Source organism: Podarcis tiliguerta, assembly GCF_965153285.1.
Source record: "Podarcis tiliguerta genome assembly, chromosome: 8".
NCBI lineage: Eukaryota > Metazoa > Chordata > Lepidosauria > Squamata > Lacertidae > Podarcis > Podarcis tiliguerta.
In genome coordinates this window covers 67,616,591-67,637,556 of record NC_139541.1, presented here as the reverse complement: position 1 = coordinate 67,637,556, position 20,966 = coordinate 67,616,591, and the positions used below count along the sequence as shown (strand labels likewise).

Genomic DNA, 20,966 nt, shown 5'->3' with positions numbered 1-20,966 from the left:
AATTCATTTCTTACTGTATTACAAATGGTATAAACACATTACACATAAAAGGGGAAGAAGCGTCGCGATGCAAGTTATCAGTCATTGCATTAAATTATCTAACTTTTTGTAACACTGGCACCTCCTGAGCAAGATTTTGATAAAACTATTAGCTCTAATCCATTGGCTCCCAATTGCTGATGACCCTGTGCATATTATCCACTTTCACTTTTCTTTTTAAAAAAAAAACCCTCACAGAATGAGGCATACACTATATTTATCAGGAACAGCGTTTCAGAAGTTCCTGTCACTTGTTTTAAAAACTAATTTATTACGATGCAAACTTCCAGACACAAATTCATGTCAGAAGCATTAACTATAAAATTTATTAAATTATATTATGTGCTTCCTCCCAAAGGACTCCAGTATAGCAAAAACTAGCAGCATAATAAATTATCGGAATGTCAAAGACTTTACCCAAAGACAGTTGTTTTCTCCAGGCATTGAAAGTGATTTGAACCTTGCATTTAGGTCTGAGCTGAAGAAAATACACAATGTCAAAGCACTTTTAAAAAATGTTTATTGACTGTTAAATGGATGGAATGATGGAGCAATAGTGCAAAGAAAGATGTGCTCTCACCATTGATTTAATCAATGGTGAGATCAGAGGGTGTATCCCAACAATGTGCAACTGAGGGCATCAATCTTCTCCAGCGCCAACTTTCACAGTTTAGTAATTTCAATAAGTAAAATGTGAAAAAGAATAAATAGTGAGTGTGTCAGTAAAAAGATTTACAATTCTACCCAAGAAATTGCTACATGTCTATAAACAAGTCAACTTTTCAGCCTTTTTTTACATCAGTTATCCTGCAGGAGTGGAATAGACCTAAGAGCTCTACCCAGCAATTCAGAGCAGACAAAAGGTCTAGGTCAGATCTCTCAGCCAAAGGAGATAAGTAACGTTCCTAGCCTGCAAAGGTGAAAATCTTCTCTTGGAAAGACAGATTTGCCATAGTTGCTCACAAAATGTATAACTATTTTTCTATGCCCCCTCCATTGTTTACCCATAACAGGCTCTGTGCTGTATTTTTTACGTGCTGCAAATGTATAATATATGGGCTTAGAGGTACAAGTTGGGAAGACAAGAGTAAAGCAGCCCACCATCAAATACAGCTTCATTAGGCAACAATACATTTGGACACACTGCTAAATGATTCACTGTCACCACAAAAATGGATCAAGGAGAAAACTTCTTACTGAATACTAGATACAAATATCTCTAGCTCAGAAAAGTAATCACGGAGTACATTCTCGGTTCCAAATGCAAGTGACCAAAACATTTTTCATGGTATACCATTAAAAAAGATGGGAGATGTTTAAAGTTCTCTTGAGAAGTTTAAAACAAAGGCTACTGTGTAGCTTGGATGTTTAATCACAAGACTACCATGCTGCAATGATGAGCAACTTCTGGAAGTTTCAGAAGTGGTATACAAGGCAGCAGAGGAACTGAAAAAGAGTTGCAGCTGACCGCACACTCTTAAAGCAAATCTCTGGATCACAGCAACAAATTCATTGGAGAGTTGCTTAGTTAGTGAAATTCTGGCGTTCTCAGAAGTTATTCCTATGCAAGTTGCTTATAAAAGCAGTATGTATTTTTAAAAAGTTAAATTTGTAGTGTATGTTGTCAATTAACAGGTTACCAATCACACTCTCCAACACTTTATATTCAGGATAGCAATAGTATAGTAAACAAAAAAAAAACCCCACAAGTTTTATTACATAAAATAATTTTACATTAACTGATAAATACTGTCTTCATGGTTCACTAAATCCAATAACTATATATTAGTTTCTATATATTATAATTACTAGAGGAAAACCAGTTTGTGTTTCATCTCCTCTCAATCAATTCATTCCACAGGGTTTGTCTACTTGTTTTCCCTTTGGGGAGGAAAACAACAACTCTGCAATTAATTCAGTTCCACATAAGGGCTTCATTTTGATGCCTGCCAGATAATAAGTCCCAGGATTAGAACAGCCACAGACAGACCAAGAATCAGGATACAGATCTTCTTACGAGATTTTTTCTGTTAAAAGAAAACAAATAGGGGAAAATCCATTTACCCCGGGAAGATGGTAAGAAAACAACATTCAGCTTATTAATATTTGTACAATAGGAAGGCGGGATGTGTTTGGACGCAATACTTAACCAAAGAGGAATAAGATATCAACAAGAAGAGGGCAACAACAGAAATTGTCAAAAGAGTGCTTAAGCAATCAAGGCTGAATATTTAACATGTATTTAAAAGGAAGCAATAGAAGGTACAAATTTATTGCTAGTGGTGTTGACTGAGAGAAACAACCAGGTAGATTTGTGCACGAATTGGGGCTTTCCCCCTTCTTCTTTTCATTAAGGCTCCATACTGCTTTGAAAGCTCCTTTCCAATGCCCCAGTTTAAATACACCAGCAGGTTTCAGCATATGATAAATAAAATGCTGCTGCTCAGAAAAACAATGAAAATGCCTGTTCATGCATAGGTTGCTCTGTGCACATTTCTGAATCACTAGCAATATCATAATCATGACTGTCAGATTAAAAAATGCTTTATTGATAGGTGTGGGGATATTGGCTTATTTTGCTTCTGTATTTTTAACATAGGGAAATTTTCTGAAATGATGTAAATGGCTACCAGAGCCTTTTCAGTCTTGGTGCTTCAGTTATGAAATGCTTGCTAGACATCACTCTTTCATAACTCCAGTGCCAAGCAAAGATATCATTTTCTTAAGTCTTTTAAACTCAGTGTCCCATGGCGGGCTTCCCCCCTTGTTTTATTCTACTTGAGATTTATAGTTTAGTTGTTTTTATAGTTATTTCTGTCATTTTAATTACTGAATATTATGCTAAACCACATGCAAAATTTTATTAAAGCGCGGTACATAACTACCTGTAATAAATATGTCATTGGCCCATGTATCATTTGCACTTTTCATGTAGCTTTAACATTAATATTTTAAGATGGTGCCACACAGTCCGGGAGATAGAAATAGAATGTGTTAGAAATTCAAGAGAAGAAAGGACACAGCCAATTGGGTAGGATGTTGATGTACACAAGGTCCTGGGTTCAACAATGGGCAATTCTAGCTTTCCACCACTCTGTTACAGGTCCTCATATATAGACTTCAGTTGTGCTTACTGCCTCTAGATTGTGCAAAGGGTAAATTCACTGGGAAGAATCTCTCCATTAAAAGCTGTGCATTTTTCCATCAGTTTGAATTTCAAGGTGTCACAAGGAATTGAAAAAGAGAAGTATGTAGATACCATTTTCCTTTCGTTTTAGAAGAACCATGGGTGGTATCCAATATTAAAGCCAGCTCACTGAAATTAATGGGTAAGACTAACTTAGATCCATTAATTTCAGATCCAGGGTCTGCTCTGAACAGAACTTGGCTGGAATCCAATCCGTCGGTTTCAAGAGGCTTTGCTTTCTCTTTTCTGAAGAAACTTAGCAAGACTGATTCCGCTCCCACCTCCCTTCCTTTTAAAGTGGTTGTGCACACATTGTTACCTGATAATAAGCGGCTCTTTGTAACTGGTCATTGGCACTTTCCACGTGGACTTCTGCATTTTCTACATTTGCTTCTATACTATCTATAGGGAAAAAGAGCACACACAGATGTACAATTCTCTTACAACAGCCTCTATATATAACAACAACAGCCTGTATATCAATGATTGGGAATCTTGTTCTGCTGAGGGCTCCATTCCTGCAGGAGTAACCTATGGAGTGGTGGTGGGTGGGGCCAGAGCTAAACTCTGAATCTTATGAAATAAAATTAATTAATTAACTAACTTGGATGGGGTCACTTGCTTCTCTTCCCATCACCCTTCCTGCCTGCTTGGTGGGCTGGGGGGGGCAGGGAATGATCACTTTTGCCAGAGGTCAGGCAGTGCTGGCAAAGAGCTCCTCACCCGACCCTTCCATTTGCTCCATCTGTTTTCAATTTTTTTTTGCACCATTTTGATCTTCCCCACCTTTCTATTCTCCCTCCACCCACATGAAATAAGACCAAGGAACACAGCTTTCCCACCCCTTAACATTGCTATAATTAGGGTTTCCATACGTCCAGAATTTCCCGGACATACCGCAGTCAGAAGCAGTGTCCAGGTGGAAATTGGGGAAATTTCGGGAAAATATGGATGTATGGCAACCCCAACAACTTTTGTGTCCAGGTTTTCGCTTTTTGAAATAAAGCCTGCTTAGTCAGTATATAAAATGGTTTTATCATAAAAATCACAGGTGCTGTGAGCCCTGATATACTGTGTCTCATAATCCACTGACAAACTACTACCAGCTCATTTTCAAAAGGTATAGCGTGAATAAGTACTTACGGCCCCACCTTCTGAAGTGGTAAAAAATGCCTCTATTTTGCCCAGTTTTAAAAAAAAAGATATATTTGATAAAAAATGATATATTTAGAGCACACTGCCTGGCACAAAGAAAACTCAATTTGTTTCAAAGATCTCCAATATGAATTCTCAGCTAGTAACACACCATAGGCTGAACATATAACCATAAAGGTAAAGGTAAAGGTACCCCTGCCCGTACGGGCCAGTCTTGACAGACTCTAGGGTTGTGCGCCCATCTCACTCAAGAGGCCGGGGGCCAGCGCTGTCCGGAGACACTTCCGGGTCACGTGGCCAGTGTGACATCGCTGCTCTGGCGAGCCAGAGCCACACATGGAAACGCTGTTTACCTTCCCGCTAGTAAGCGGTCCCTATTTATCTACTTGCACCCGGGAGTGCTTTCGAACTGCTAGGTTGGCAGGCGCTGGGACCAAACAACGGGAGCGCACCCCGCCGCGGGGATTCGAACCGCCGACCTTTCGATCGGCAAGCCCTAGGCGCTGAGGCTTTTACCCACAGCGCCACCCGCGTCCCCCGCACATATAACCATAAGCATCCATAAAAAGTTGCACAATCAGCAATTTGGAGGGAAACTGTCATAGCAAACACAGGTATCATCTTACCAATCATGTCTCCCTGATCATGGATCATCATAGCCAAATCTTTAAATATCTGGTTCACATCCAGGATATCTGCCTGAAAGGAAGAAGGTCATGAAGAGTTACTCTCTCCAAACTGCATGTTTACAGAACCCATTTGAAAAAGTAACACAAATGGACATCCACTCTACTATGGTTTAGATCTAAATAGCAACACCCACATGATGAGGCTTTCCTGCCCACTTTTCTGCTATAGTAGTTTGATCCCCTGAAAAGTGAACCCTGGGAAACTGTCTTAGTATTATTTACAAACCTTTGAGATGACATAGTTTATAGGGTGTATAAAAATGCCAAAAATTAAAATTACATTTTTATTTTTGGATCAGAGTCCTCACATCCCTTTGAAATGAAACATTTACAACCACATTTTCCAGAATTTATGAAGAGGTCTCTGTCTTCAAAACTTGGATGAGTTTCTACAACTTATCCCCCGTTCAACACCAAAGAAACATCATTGGCTCCATCTGTCTGGTTCCTATATTCCAAAGTGTGGCTTCTTGCCCACCTAACCTGCTTATACCTCCTTCAAGCAGATCTCCTTCCTTCTCCTAGTAGCTCCTACATTTGTCTCCGGCCTGGGATAGCCACATCCTTCACTCCTCCCTTTCAGCAACTTCAAGAAAGTCACAGCCTATGTTTTCTGAACACTTACCCCAATCTTTGACTGTGTATATGTTAGGGCTGTGTGATAAATTTGTCATAAGTACAGTGGTACCTTGCAAGACGAATGCCTCAGAAGACGAAAAACTCGCAAGACGAAAGAGTTTTTCATTTTCTGAGTTGCTTCACAAGACGGATTTCCCTATGGGCTTGCTTTGCAAGATGAAGCGTCTTGCGCCTTTTTTTTTAAACCGCCAATGAACTCCTATGGGAAACCGTCAATACACAGTGGTGCTTCGCAAGACGAAAAAACTCGCAGAACGAATTAATTTCGTCTTGCGAGGCACCACTGTATTTCTACAAGTCAATACTGTATACTGGTGAAGAAAAGGTTGAGACTTGACAGCTTCCCAGGGGGTAGCTCAGCTGAACCGATACTTTACAGATACTTTGCCCCAACTGTCAGGACTTCAAAGTGCAGTACAGGGTTGTTTGAAAAGCAGTGTGGGACTGCTTGCAAAGGGGCTTTCAAACCTCACCCCACCCAATTGATCTTTAAACCTGTAGCTTTCAGAGGTTCAAAAAGCAGCATGGAACTCTTCTGCTTTGGTTGTATTCACCCATTCCCAACGGGGTACTGGAGCATACAGTTAATGCAGAATGAAACACCACCACCCCACATATCCGATGAATGGCATGTGGGCATGGCTTCCCCAAAAAATGGCCTCATGAGCCAAATTTTACCCCCTGGCAGGTCAAGATTCCGGTGGGTCAGAGGTTCCCCATTGCTGAGTTACAGTGTATCCCAGTATGCAATTAAAGAAAATACAGATGGGACCAGTGTGGTTCAGAAGAACCTCAAAGTCTCCTCGCTTAGACCTATTTAAATACGAACAAACCAATTTTTAAAACTTTGCATCTGGTTCAAGTCCTAATCTACTCACCTCCAATTGCCTAATGGCAGTTTCTCTCTCCTTAATTAGTTCAAGATCTTGTTCTGTTATTGCTACGTCTTCCTCTTGAGACTGCATCTGATTCCACTCTTCATTGCTGCAGGGAGAATGCTACATTACAGTCTGCTATTCCAACTATTACTGAATACTCACTTGGATTTTCACCTAAATGCCTGATTTGTATTAAAGGAGGGAGAGTGCTCTCCAAATAATCACTTACCTATTTCACAATTTATTGCAAAAATATTTGTCTGTTTTATCCTGTTTCTCCAATGAAAATTCGTATGCTCAGATCATGAGTCTACTACTCCAGAAAAATCTGAAGCTGTTTTTATAGGCATTGATGTATTTTTGCCACCTAGGTTTCAAAAGCTTGCAGACATCATCCTAAAGTGAATTAAAACACATAAACTGGCGACCATATGCATGCTAATAGTTCATTGGGACTGAAAGTACCTAGAAAATAATCTGAAATGTCCTATGACATAGAGAGTCAGAGTTTTCTTGCAACTCTGCCCCCTACAGTCAAATGTAAAAATTATGTTGGTAAAAATCAGGATCTGTATTTATACTTAAGTGCAACAGGTCTGACTGAGATGTTACAGCTCAGCCAAAGTTTGACAATCAGAGCTGTGTCCAAGACTGGCACGCTCCCTCCTAACCCTCCCAAATTACCTCTCTCTCTTCCTGGTTTGCGTTAACAATTACTTGCTGAAACCAGATGCCGCAAACAAGTGCCCACAAACCAGTTTGCTTCTAAGCCAGAATTGAAGCCATGGTTCAAACTCAATTTCCAAAGTCTGGATAAAGGCCATGGTTCAGGTCTTGGTCGTCATTGATGCAAACTGGGAAGTAAGTGAGGGAATCAGAGAGCATATCAAGGGAGCACATCAGCCTGACATCTGAAATGGGCCATTTTTGTTCTGATTCAAGAGTAAGAAGCTTATGTTCTATTGGAACACATTGTTAATTCACCAATGCCTGTCCTCCCCCCCCCCCCGTTCCCCACCCATTTTTCCCCAAGTCAAGAGATATGATTGCATTTGAAGAGATGAAAATTATTTATAACTTTAAAGAAGGAAACATTACCTGTCAAATGAGACCAGCTGTTCTTCCCTGGACCTGTCATCTCCCTGGAAAAAAACAATTTAGTTCTCATCAGTCAACAAGGTAAGGTTTGTACTAAGTAGGCTGGAGGATGTGATGAAACACTGAAGCATTATAATGCCTGATCACTATCAGTACTGTCTTCATGTCCTGCTGATTTCAATGGGCAGGACAAAGAACGATAGATTAAAAGGCTTTGTGATAGTCAAGAGAAGATAACTTATTTTTAACTAAAAGATTTTAAGGTTGCCTTTCAAACTAAGCTTTCAAGGTGGCTAATAACCAGTACAGGAGGTTGGGTGTTTTTTGTTTCTGAAAAACACCAATAACTTGAACAGAGCAAAACTAAATAGGAAGGGATAGTGATCTCATCAGTCAAGCCTTCTGTTGCACGGCATGATCACTCACTATAATTAATCCTCTTAATCCTGTGTGTGCCACAAGTGTGTGCAAGGGAAACATATGCAATCCAGGGTCACTACTCACATGACTAGGAGTATTGCTTCCTGTCCTTAAATATGGGAATTAGTCAGACTCCTATCTACTCACCCAACTTGGCCAATGCTGACCTCAGTGCTGAAGGAGGGAGAAACTCCCCAATGCAGGGGAGAAACCATTTTAATGCAGTGTTTTGGAAGAGTTTTAGTGGGAGCAGGAACCTTACTCAACATTAAAAAAATACAGATAGGAGAATTCGCCTAATTACTGTGGTTCAAGGGGTGGCTTTGACTCATAGTCCCAGGAAGTAACTGTCTCTCAGCAAAGCACTTACCCTGGTAGGCTTCCCAGATCAATACAACGCATCAGAAGTCTGTTCTTGGTAGGATGACCTACCAAGGTATGATGCCCTTGGCTGATTAAACAATCTCTGACCTTTAAAATTTGTTTGTGGCAGGGGTGTTGTTGTTGTTGTTGTTGTTATATGTATTGCCTCCAAGTGGGAATCATGGTGTATTCTGAACACACTTCAACTATATTTTGGTGCTGTGTTTGCTGAAAGAGTAATCTCAACCTCACAGAATAGGCAGAGTATAGGATCTGTTATGAACCCTAGCTAAAACCAGGGTCAAGAACTGTCATGTTTACAGGATACAATGCAAAACATTTAAATGCTTAAAAAGAAACATTTGAATGGAGCCTGTAACAGTCTTTTTCTTTAGGAGAGGCTTGGCTGACAAACTTACAGAAAGACGAGAACCAGCTCTTGCCCGGGCAACAGTCTCCTTTTCTTTTTCAGACACTCTTCTTTGCACTGCTTGAAAGTTATTTAAGGCTGCGGAAAAGTCATTCATTAAACGTTCCTTCTGAAGTTTCTGCTGGCGCTAGAAAACACAAATTATGTCCATGGCTTATTGTGTAGAACAGCAAAAAGGAGCATCCAATAACGAAGAGAATGTATATGCCTTATTTCTACCTTTTACGGATTCTGTTTGTAACAGTAATCCAACAGGATTCCCAAGGTGGAAATAACACCTTGTTCTACAGATCAAAGTACAGCTTCACAAACTCTGAGGGAGGAGACACACAACCCACAGCATTTCCAGTACATGTTTCTGGGTCTATACTGTAGTTTATAGGTATCTGACAACAGAAGTGCAACTGAGCAAAGTGGATTAAGGCTACAATCCTAACCTCTGGCTATGCTTAATCAGCCTGATTGCTCATACCAGCTCAATAGCTCTGGTCTAATGTTTGGGCAGATGTGTGCATTGAGGTGCTCCTCACCAATAGAACTCCCTTGCTGATGTTGGAGCTTCTCCCCTAGACAAAGCTGGTGAAGCCCAGCAGGGCAGGGTGGAAGGAGACCTCCGCTCCATCCAAACCCCCTCCAGCACAGCACATCAAGGGCTTGGATTCCTTTGCCCAGCCTCCATTCCATCTTCCTTTGAAGTTAATGGGAAACATATTTATTTAACTTTTTTTGCTGCTCCATAGACAACTTGTCTTTTGTTTGCTGGTGCAGCAGTGAGCAAAAAGGCAAACTACTTAAGAATGTTCTACAGAAGCTGTAGGCAGGAATGGGGCAAGGAAGTGAAAGAGGAGTTTCAGCTGACTATCATCGCAGTGCTACTTGGGCAATAATCTCTCTTATTGTTTATTGGCATTACACACTGAAATAAAAGCCCCTCACTTTCAGCTGTGCTACCATTTGATATGACATGGGGAAGTTCATCAATAGGTCATAGTTAAGGAGAAGTGATTTCCCCCCCATTTAACCTCTTTCTCCCTTCCTCCGTGGTTTGCAAAGCAAAATAATACAGAAGTGGATAAAGCCTTGTTACACACAAGCAGAGGTACACAGGAAATACACAGGCAGTCTTAAAAGCTGGCCTCTTAACTTTAGTATTAGTATTAGCCCATGTGCTGAATCCTCCTATTATCATTTCAAACACTTCTCTGCACTGTGTCTTGCCCAAAGCTAGTCACCTCATCTGCTTGTCAGGTGTTGAGGAGAGCAGCAGATCTTGCTTGTTATTAGACACCCACAGCATCTCATATCTGCTGTAGGCAAATACCAGTCTGCATTTATGACTCGATATATGAACATTAGCAGCCTGGGAAGGGAAAAGAACTGGCCTAGATAACATTCAGCTTTAGACTAGCATTTAGAGTCCTAAAACTGAGTGTTTACATCCATTTCATGCACTAGCAGATACTGAAAGATTCCCTTGCCTTCAACCATCTGTTGTTTCCTCACTCACTACAGCAGATGGAAATGAGGGATTAACCCTCTTCCCCAGAATACTAATTACATTCCAATGGAAAAACCACCATGTGCCAGTAAATTGCAGATATAAAGAGTTCAGCCTTTAAATTAGGGATGGGAAACCTGTGGGCTCCCCATGTTGGTGCATTACAATCTCCATCATTCCTGACTGTTGCCTATGCTGGTGGCTGTGGTCCACAGGTTAACCATCCCTGCTCTAAATGGACCTCACTCACCTTTTCACAGTATCCTACATATCCCATCAAAACAATGATGTTGGTATTCCATTAAAAACATCACTAATATCGCTATTTTCAAGAAATAAGCTTTCCTTCCAACCTATTGCAGCACAGAAGACTCAGATACCTGTTCCGATGCAGATAAGGGGAGTGGCAGGGAGCCCAGCTCCTTCAGGTATTCATTGGTCTCTTTGGCAAGCCGGTTTGCTGTGTTCTGCAACTGCTGTCTATGAAAAAAGAATGCATTTTTCAGCTTTGATTTCTAGACTCTTCAAAATGGAAGCTTGAGCACATAAACAGGAACTATGCTACCCACAAATCTAATTTTTCATTCACTCGGTTATGCAGCAATTTAGGACAGCCACATGATTCTTGTTGGGTGCCTTCCAATACTAAATTTCATTTCCCCCAGATGTGAATAGACATTCCTTCCGTATAAGCATTTCTAGTCTCTTTGGAATTAACAAGTTGTCCAGCAGTTTGTTACTGTGTCCAATGGCCTACAGATGCAGCCGCATGAGATGGGGAAGTCTTGATGTAGAATGGGCAGTTCTCCACTGCAGGTGGAGAATCACATTCATGAATGTTCTGCTACATTAGCCATGCTGGCAGAAGCTGATGGGACTAAAAGTCCAACAGAATCTGTTGAAATCCCCATCCCTGCCCTATATGAACTTACCCAAAGTAGTGTACTAGCACAACAGGCAGCAGTCTGGGCTAAAACCCCTCTCCTTAAAATACTATAGCTATTTTATTTTGTGGGATACACAAACAGGAGAGTGTTAAAAAATGCTATGCCTCCCCTTGCAGACTGAAGTGGCATCATCTCTTCAACCAACCACATTCTACTGCCCATGCAGATATTCAAAATTTATCCAAGTATTTGGGTTTGCCATTGTAATGTGCACTTTAAGAACTGCTCAGGTCATACGTACAGGTTTTCCTGCAGTTTGCTGGAGTCCTGCTTAGTTCCCAGCTGACTCATCAAGTTCTTTATCTGAGAAGCTGTGGAAGCAAAGTTGATTGTGCGTTATCATTGTGCATAAAAGTTCTCCTCTAAGGACATATTGCCAGGGGAAAAAAACATTGCTCAAATCATAGCCTGATCCTAACTATAATTACTTGAGGATTAGTGGCATCCATTTCAGTGGTGTGTTTAGCCTAAAGCTTCAAAAGGAATTTAAAGGGGATTTCACTATTTTCAGAAGGAGACATTCTTTGGGGCAACAATGAATTAATTAAAAAAATATTGTTATGACTGTAGAGAGTACTGGAAGAAAACTTCAATCGATTAAAAAACTACTTCTGAAATCACTACATCTGTTGGCAATAAGTGACAAAGTACAAAGCAGCAATAAAACAAGTAAGTGACAGTGCAAAGGTTAAATCTAAAATAAAAAGGGAGGGAGGTTGGGGAGAAAACGACAGACTTGGGAGCCCTATTGTAGCCTTCACTGACCTAGTGCTCTCTAGATACCTTGGGGTACAACTCATTTCAGCCCCAACCAGCACAGCCAACAACCATGTTCAGCCAACATGGCCAATCGGGGTTGTAGACCCAAATAACTAGAGAGCATAAGATTAATAAATCATACCCCACTGAATTCAATGGGACTGTCTTGTAAATTTCCATAGGAATGGGCAGGAAGTCTTTCTTTGGAACTTAATATATATTTCAGTGACTTCCTTCCTTTTTTCTTGTACAAATTAGCAACTTTTTGAAAGATGAATTGAGATGAGGTAGAGACAGGTTCAAAGACAGAGACAGGAAGAGAACTATTCTGCATTCACATTTCAAAACTGTTCAGTCCCAGGTTGATGCTTATTTTGGCCTTATGTCAGTAAACCACAGAACAGATAATTAAATCAGACATAATAAACACCTTCTGAGAGTTATAAGCAAATACAGTATATATAGTCCTAACACTCACGGCTTGCTTGTGCTAGGTTGCAAACATGATGAAATCAAGCTAGTCTGTAACAATGCTTAAATAAAGCCCGAAAATATAAAAAATCTTGCAATTGTGAATTACTTGTGCAGAATCACAGAACAGTTGTCTTGAATATTAGTCTGGCAGAGCATGCACATTTGACTGTTTCAGCATAACACTAAATCCTGGTTAGTGTTAGGTGGACAAATCTCTATGAACCCAAGAAAGTGTCATACTCGCATCCTGCTGCTCCCCATCTTGTGGCTACATGGGATGGGAAGCATGCAAGCCAAACACTTTGTGCTCACAGAGGTTCATCAAACCACAGTTTAGCATTATGTGCAAACTGGGCCACAGCTTCCTAATCAATTAGCTTCAGAGTGTGGCTGCAGTTCAGCTACAAGTCTGCTCAGAAGATGTGGATTATCTAGGCCAATTTCAGTCCAGCTTCAAGTCCAGGTATAACACCTAAAGTGCACTGGACACCTAGGTGGCAGAAGGGCAGGACGACGACAACCCCGCTGGTTCTCTTACTCTCAGCAGCTTTTGATACCATCAACCACAGTAAACTCCTTGAGTGATTCGGTGAGTGGGAAGTAGACGAACACCATGTTACGGTGGGTCTGCTCCTAGTACTAGGACTGTTTCCTGGGAACAGCACCAGGCAATTGTTGCTCAATGCCGTTGAAGTTGACCTGTGGTTTCCTACAGGGTTCAGTTTTGTCCCCCTTGCTGTTTGACCCCAAATGGAGCCACCCAGTGTTCGAAACTCCCATTGTTCCAGGCACATTTTGCGCCAGGGAATTTCATTAGCGCGAGTAGTTTCTTAGCTCTGGGCGCAATACTGCGCCTAAGATTTCAGATTAAAAATGCAGAGTGGAAGGAAAGGAGGACCTTTTTCTGCCTCACGCTGAACACCTTAACCTGATCTTATATAGTTTTGTTGTGATATATTGCTTGGTTTTTGTGTGCCTTGGTAATAGTTGCTTTGGGCATTTTTTGATAGAAAGATGAGAAACATATGTAACAAATTATTTACTAAAATATTTATACACCATTATTTATATTAAAAAATCAGAGTGGTTTACAATATTAAAAAAAATAAAATGGGATGCCTCTGGGGAAAGGGCACTTGTCTTTTTTTCTAGCATACTTCTCATGCTCCCAGTCATGAACTACAGAGGCAAAATGTAACCTCTGGAGGTTGTTTTATATATATATATACCTACCAATATCAAAGCAGACACAAATGTTACTAAAGGTAGCTAATTCTTGAAACTAACTACTTATGCAAATTGTTTACTCCCCCCAGCCCTTATTTAGCTCCACAGCATCTGAGATTAGGACTAGTGGAAAGGCTGCAGTGCAGTAGAGTAGGAGCTGCAAGATTATTTTTTCCCAGCCACAAAAGTAGTACAGTGGACGCTCGGGTTGAGAATGTGATCCGTGCGGGATGCACATTCGCAACCCGCAGCGTTTGCAACCCGCGTCTGCGCACACGCAGGTTGTGATTTGCGCTTCTGTGCATGCGCAAAGCACGATTTAGCGCTTCTGCGCATGCGCGACTGCCGAAACCCAGAAGTAAGCCGTTCCAGTACTTCCAGGTTTCGGCAGTCCGCAACCCGAAAATACGCAACCTGAAGTGGCTGTAACCCAAGGTATGACTGTACCTTGCGTTCCTCTCTACATTTCCACTTCAGATATTAATTTATACATAAAAATTGGAAAGTCTTTCAAAGCTCAAGAAGTTTGTCCTTTCTCCCTTCTGTAGCATTTGTAAATGGGAGCAGGAGAATGGGATCAGACAGGTAACTATGTATATTTCCTAGGCACTGTTGTCAGATTTAAGACTGGGTGAGCTCTAGGCATAAATAAAAGTCAAAGAAACGACATGGCAAATAGGTCTCTTAGGGCCCATCCTCTTACAATCTATACTTGAACAGTTTATATTCTGATGTGATTTTAACCCAGAGTTTTGGCATTCATTCTCCCTGTTTTCCACTATATGCTGGTTCAAGCAACCCCACCTCTGAAGAAGTTGCTTCATACTAAAAAAAAAAAAAAAAGAGAACCAAAGATGCCCCAAGCTGACAGGGGCACTTTTAAAAGGAAGCATATGTCCTTTTTGGATTTTTGAAGGACAGGGAAACTTCAGATTTAGGAAGTAGAAAGTTTGGGACAGCAGCTCTCTCTGGTGAGGGGGAATTAAATGGTACACATTCCATATTAAGATGAGGTTGGATGGGCCCTTACTAACTAGACTCAAGACAATTTCACAGACTGTTCTTGCCTTCCTCAAAAGCACTTTTGTGCAGCTGGAAACAATATACAGAGACTGTTAACGCAGTGATCACATGCAAGTGTATTTTGCTACATGTACACATAGGGAAACCAAAAGAGATGTCAATGGTCTGGCAGAATTAAGACACACAATGAAATACATAACCACAGGGCCATTATATTCTATATGCAGGTCACGCCTCTTGACTACAATTAAGTGATTGCCTTTTAGTCAACAAAGAACACGTGAAGTGGCCTCAGTGATATTTATAATTGTTAGGAAGCTATTAGGTGAAGCATGGGCAAGGTAGCAATGAGCAGAGATTGACTCATCCCTTTGCAATAATTCTCCCACTCATACTGAAAATGAATAATAAGACCGCCTGTGGCTTTAACTTCTTTTTTTTTATAAATACAGATCTTGCTTCCTCTTGTTTATGTTGGTCTATTTTACTGTATTTTTTGAAAGCAGACCAAACCAAATAAATAAAATAATCCTTAGGACAGAAACACGAAGGAAAGGAAGGGTGTGGGGTGTAGATAAGGGGGGAGGCCTACAGGGGAAAAGTCAGCCTTTAAAAAAAGAGAGAGAGCCATGGAGGCGTGGGAATATAATGGCTTTCTATCGGTTTTAAATATTGTCTTTAATAGACCATCGGGGTAGAGAGCGGGCAGTCCCTGCGGATTAAAGTTCGTTAAAAGGGAGTCCTTGGAACTGCCTGCCACTGCAGCTAAAGGAATCAAGTGTACAGAAGGTCGGAAAAAACAATTGCCTTAGGGAGCTGTGAGCCGCCTTGAACGTATTGTAAACGGAAAGGCGGAATCTTAAAAGAAAAAAAAGACGAATCTAAGGAGGATAAGGTGGCGTTGGGAGGTGGAACCCATGACAGAGGGGCGGTAACAGAGATTGTTTAGGCGGTCGGGGGACAGAATTCAGGAGGCCTGAGGGGACAAGACTTAAGACACAGCGGGTCGTGTGGGGAAGGGGAGGAAGCGGTTTTCACTCACTGCATTGTGCCAGGCGCTGTACATTGGTGCTGCAGGTCTGGATAATGGCGCTGAAGTCCCGGGGCGGAAGCCCCCCGGGCCGGTACGTCTCTAACGGGCCGTACGACATGGCCGAGCCTGAAACCCGGACAGAAAACGAAAGAAGGGAAAACACACGATAAACAACACAGGATCTGTGTCACGGTCAGCCGAATCTGACTAGCGCCGCTTCCGCCGCCTTCACGAAGACGCACGCGCAAAGGACAAGGCCCTGCCTTCTTTTCCCCTGCTCCGCGCAGGCGCGGGAAAGAAATGCGCGCACCCGCCCCGCAAGTGACAGCCTGCGACGCGACCTGCCCTCGGCTTCCCCTTTCCTAGGCGGGTGCTGCGCGTGCGTCGCGTTCCCCTCCTCGCCCCGCCCACCGAGACGCGCGCGGCCTGGAAAAAAAAAAATGGAGGCTGGGCGTCATGGCAACGGGATGCGGCTCGGAGATGTCGCTGCTTTGGGGCAGGCCGCAACCGCGGACGACGCCTTTGTAGTGAATGTACTGCGCGTCCAAGGGCGGATGTAGCTCGTCCCGCACCCGTTAATATGCAGAAATACACATTGCCCCTTCTGCGCCCCGCCCGTGCATCATTTTTCTGGTGCCCCCACAGATTATGCGGGCGGCCCTTGGCTTCAGCTGCGCCTTGCCAGGCATCTTGTGATAAGGTTCCTCTCCCGGTCAAAAGCACGATTATCCGTATAGTATATTTTCCTGGGGGTAACTGTCGGTGTATGCAGTGAGCCCTGCTTCCAGATCAGCGTGCACAGGATTGCACCTCTGCCACCAAATTCTGTGGATGCTCCTTGAGAGGCAAGTTCCACTGTGCTCAGAGGAATTTGCTCCCAGGTAAATGTACAAAGGATTGCATCGGCGCAGGAATCCTCTGCAAATTTACTGAGAAACAAGATTGTTTATTCTAAGTACTGACACGCGTTAGCAGTGATTTCAGCAAGGCTCCCTCGGAAGTAGGCTTGGGCAGGATAGCAGCCTATCCAGCACATTTCACTATAAGTTTAATTACCGGTAATTGGAAATCCCACTGTATTCAGGATGGTGTGCATTGGATTGCTGCCTTGGGTATAATATTGCACTATCAGTTGTTGCTGCAGAAACAATAGTCCGTAGTACCTTTAATAGTTTTACTGTGGCATCAGAAGTTTTTGTGAGCTAGTGTCAAATATTCATGAAGTGGCAGATATATGCTTGCATGGGGAGTTGTAAAGCAGAGCCAAAAAGGTCATAAAATGTGAGAGGTGCAGTCATTACTCATGCAAATTGGAAGGTGCAGAAGTCGTTTCCATTTGGTTCCACCTGTTGATTAATTTATGTATTTATTTATCTGCCAACTGAATGCATCTGATGTGGTGGACTCTGGTCCATGAAAGCTTATGCCACAATAAATCTGTTGAGTCTTTAAGATGCCCCCAAATTCCTTGTTAACTTGTTGTATCTGTTGTATTGCAAGGCTTAATTTATAGCAGCACTTAGCCCTAGAATCTCTTCTTAGGGATCACCTCTATGATAAGTGATATATATATATATATATATATATATATGAGAGAGTATAGAGATGGGAAACCTGCTGGATTCCAAATCCCATCAGCCACAGCCAGCGTGGTCAGGGAAAATGAGAATTGTACTCCAGCAACATCTGGATTGCCACAGTAACTGCACTGGCCGGGCCCAATTTAAAGTGCTGATTTTGACCTATAAAGCCTTAAATGGCTCAGGACCGTAATACCTCAAGGACCACCTCTCCGCATATGAACCAACCTGGACCCTGCAAGCCTCATCTGTGCCTCCTCCATGAGAGGTCTGGAGGGTGGCAACGTGAGAACAGGCCTTTTCTGCAATGGCTGCCCCTTTGTGGAATCCTTTCCCTAGGGGGACTCACCTGGCACCTTCGTTATATAACTTTCTGCATCAAGCAAAAACACTTTTTCTCCTAGGCCTTTGGCCAATTAAGCAATCTGGCTTTTTAAATGGGTGTATGTTTGTTACTATGTTACCTATTTTTGTATTTTTTATGTTATAGAATCATAGAATCATAGAGTTGGAAGAGACCACAAGGGCCATCGAGTCCAACCCCCTGCCAAGCAGGAAACACCATCAGAGCACTCCTGACATATGGTTGTCAAACCTCTGCTTAAAGACCTCCAAAGAAGGAGACTCCACCACACTCCTTGGCAGCAAATTCCACTGTCAAACAGCTCTTACTGTCAGGAAGTTCTAACTGCTCTATGATCCTTGGATGAAGGGCAGTATAGAAATTTAATACATAGTAAAGAAATAATTAAATAGAGTACTTTTCTTTCATCATATTGGGATTCTCAAGCACTGGCAGACTTGATTTATAAACACACAATGAAGTTGTGTTCAAACAATCACATCTCAGTTTAATTAGCCAAGAGGATCTGCTTGATTCTTAGCTGGTCTCAGTGCTGTCATGTGGTGGCATCAGCACCCATTTGTACACCAATTTGGTCCAAATTAGGCTTAGTCATTCTGCTACCCCCCCCACCCGTGACGATGCAGCTATGGCTGTGTCACTCTCCAGCGTGTGGGGTGGGTTGCTGAAATATACTCGGAGTCGAGTGTGGATTTCATGCTCTTTATTCAGCTCATAGTAATGTGGAATGGAAGTTCCCCCGAAATGTCTGCTTTATATACATTCTTTACACAATGGGCGCCACGTGATTGGCTAATTCCGGGATTCTCCTGTAGGCCAATCAGGTTGTGACTTCACTTCCACCTGGAGTTGGATTGAGTGGCTCTTGTGGACCAATTAGACTACTGCATTCTGGATCCTATTGTTCTAGGACCAATCAGACTGCTGCAATTTGGATCCTATTCAACTCAGTACATAACAGTTGGGTAGGATTGCATCCTAACTGTGCAAGCCTTATTTTGAACTGTTTGTATGATTCCTTTTAATTGATTTTATCCACTCTATGCTTTTTTGTAATCTTTATGTGCACCGCTTATAAACATTGGTGACTAAGCAGTATATAAACAGCTTAAATTAATAAACTGGGTCCAGCTTTAAAAGCCTGAATGTTTTTGAGGGCCAGCCAGCATGGGTTTGCACACATCACTAGAAATCACAGCAAGATATGAAAATGACATTGAAGTTGTTTGATTGAAGGACACATCCAGTCTTCTGAAAGGGCTTCATTTCAGCATTGTATATTATTTATGAAATTCAACTTCCTATCCTTTTCCTGAAGCCTAATGACTTGACAAAAAAAAGGATCTTTTTGTTGCCTTCTGCTTTGCATACTGAGGGATTTGATGAGGTGACAATCAGAAAGCCCCCTGTGAGACTAGCCTGCTTTATTGTGCAAATTTTCCAGCCTTGATAATTTTCTGCATTATTGTCTGACTTGGAAGAAGGAGCCTTGTCTCTGGATACCTCTGTAGTCCTTGTGAGTTCACAGTGAGGGATGCTGTGCTGTGACTGGATTTCCTGAGGCCATTTTCATCTTCTAAAAGTAGATACAAGGGGCTCAGTTTAGATCGGGGCCACAGCATAGTGGGGAGAGAGGATTGATTGAATTCATATCCTTCCCAGCCAGGAGGACAGGCGCAGTACAGGTGCCCGTGTATATATTTTCTCTCCACAGATAACAGCAGCTTTGATGTATGTGTGTGTGCTTTGGATCTGGGCCACGGCATGGGAGAAAGTATTAGATCTCTTTCCTCTCATCATGGAACATCTAGTTTGACACTCAGAAACATAACTCACATACGTTCTGCATATGTTGATTCAAAATAGCATTATTTGCTATTGTTAGCTGTTCTAATTAATGGGCCACACTTGTCAGATTGCAGATAATCTTCGCCAATAGTAACATCCCTTTTAACCAGGACTAAAAGTGCAACTCAGACTGGATTATTGTAACTCGCTCTACGTGGGGCTGCCCTTGAGAATGACCCAGAAACTCCAGCAGGTGCAGAATGCCGCAGCGAGACTCCTTACGGGGTCCTTGCTGCAGGATCACATTCACCCGGTGCTTTACCAGCTGCACTGGCTCCCGGTGGAGTACAGGATCAGGTTTAAGGTGCTGGTTGTAACCTTTAAAGCCCTATACAGCCTAGGACCCTCGTAACTACGGGACCGCCTCTCCTGGTATGCCCCACAGAGGACCTTACGGTCTTCACAAAAAACATCTTGGAGGTCCCGGGCCACAGAGAGGTTAAGCTGCCTCAACCAGATCCAGGGCTTTTTCGGCTGTGGCTCCGATCTAGTGGAACGCTCTGTCACAAGAGACTAGGGCCCTGGGGGACTTGACATCTTTCCGCAGGGCCTGCAAGACAGAGCTGTTCCATCAGGCCTTTGGCCAGGGCACAGCCTGACCCCCTCCTTTGGCAATCCTCACAGAACTCTAGCCCAATGGTTGCCATTAATCTGATTTGAATTGATTTTATAATGAAATGATTTTAGAATGTTGTATCATTTTAATGTTGTTAGCCGCTCTGAGCCCGGCTTCGGCTGGGGAGGGCGGGATATAAATAAATTATTATTATTATTATTATTATTATTATTATTAAAATTTCTATTCTACCCTTTCTTCCAAAGGAGTCCAGGGCAACAAGCACCAAAATGTTAAAGTAATGCAATTTAAAGACCCTACATTTTGAAATAAGTATAGACATATTTAAAACAAAAGCATTTAGAACATTACAAACATTTGAAAGTGATCACGTGCCCCACTGTTACTAATGTTAAGGTATCTTTTAGCCATCAAATGCCTCAGTAGACATTTTAGAACGTTTTAAAATTTATCCTGAAATTTCCTTGGGGTAGGGGAGCACCTGCTTTACATTTTAAAATTCTCAGGTTCAATCCTCAGCGTCTCCATTTAGGGCTGGGAGAGACCCCAGTCTGAAATGCTAGAAGAGATCTGCTGCCAATTCACTGTAGACAATATTTAGCTAGATGAACCAATGGTCTGGCTCAGTATAAGGCAGCTTCCTATATACCTAATAATGAGTGAGACAGATGCACCTATACGTTTCTACTCAGAATTCAGTTCCTGTTAAGTTTAACAAGGCGGACTCCCAGGTTAGCA

At 42.1% G+C, this 20,966-nt stretch overlaps 1 protein-coding gene across 2 annotated transcripts; it reads right to left on the bottom strand.

Moving 5' to 3' along the window:
* Positions 1 to 542: 542 nt before the first annotated feature.
* Positions 543 to 16,233, bottom strand: STX12 (syntaxin 12). Of its 2 annotated transcripts, XM_083456005.1 has the most exons (10): positions 15,869 to 16,233; positions 11,585 to 11,654; positions 10,777 to 10,876; positions 8,888 to 9,025; positions 7,686 to 7,729; positions 6,588 to 6,693; positions 5,008 to 5,080; positions 3,546 to 3,628; positions 669 to 2,066; positions 543 to 614 (listed from the first exon to the last, which is right to left on the bottom strand). In XM_083456005.1, exons 1-9 carry the CDS (start codon positions 15,975 to 15,977, stop codon positions 1,974 to 1,976), a joined length of 816 nt encoding a protein of 271 aa, XP_083312131.1. In that variant the 5' UTR covers positions 15,978 to 16,233; the 3' UTR covers positions 543 to 614; positions 669 to 1,973. The 2 variants fall into 2 exon arrangements, with proteins under 2 accessions (XP_083312131.1, XP_083312132.1); XM_083456006.1 differs by lacking the exons at positions 543 to 614; positions 669 to 2,066; positions 3,546 to 3,628 and adding an exon at positions 4,506 to 4,556 and having other exon boundaries at positions 4,937 to 5,080; positions 15,869 to 16,148.
* Positions 16,234 to 20,966: the final 4,733 nt, after the last annotated feature.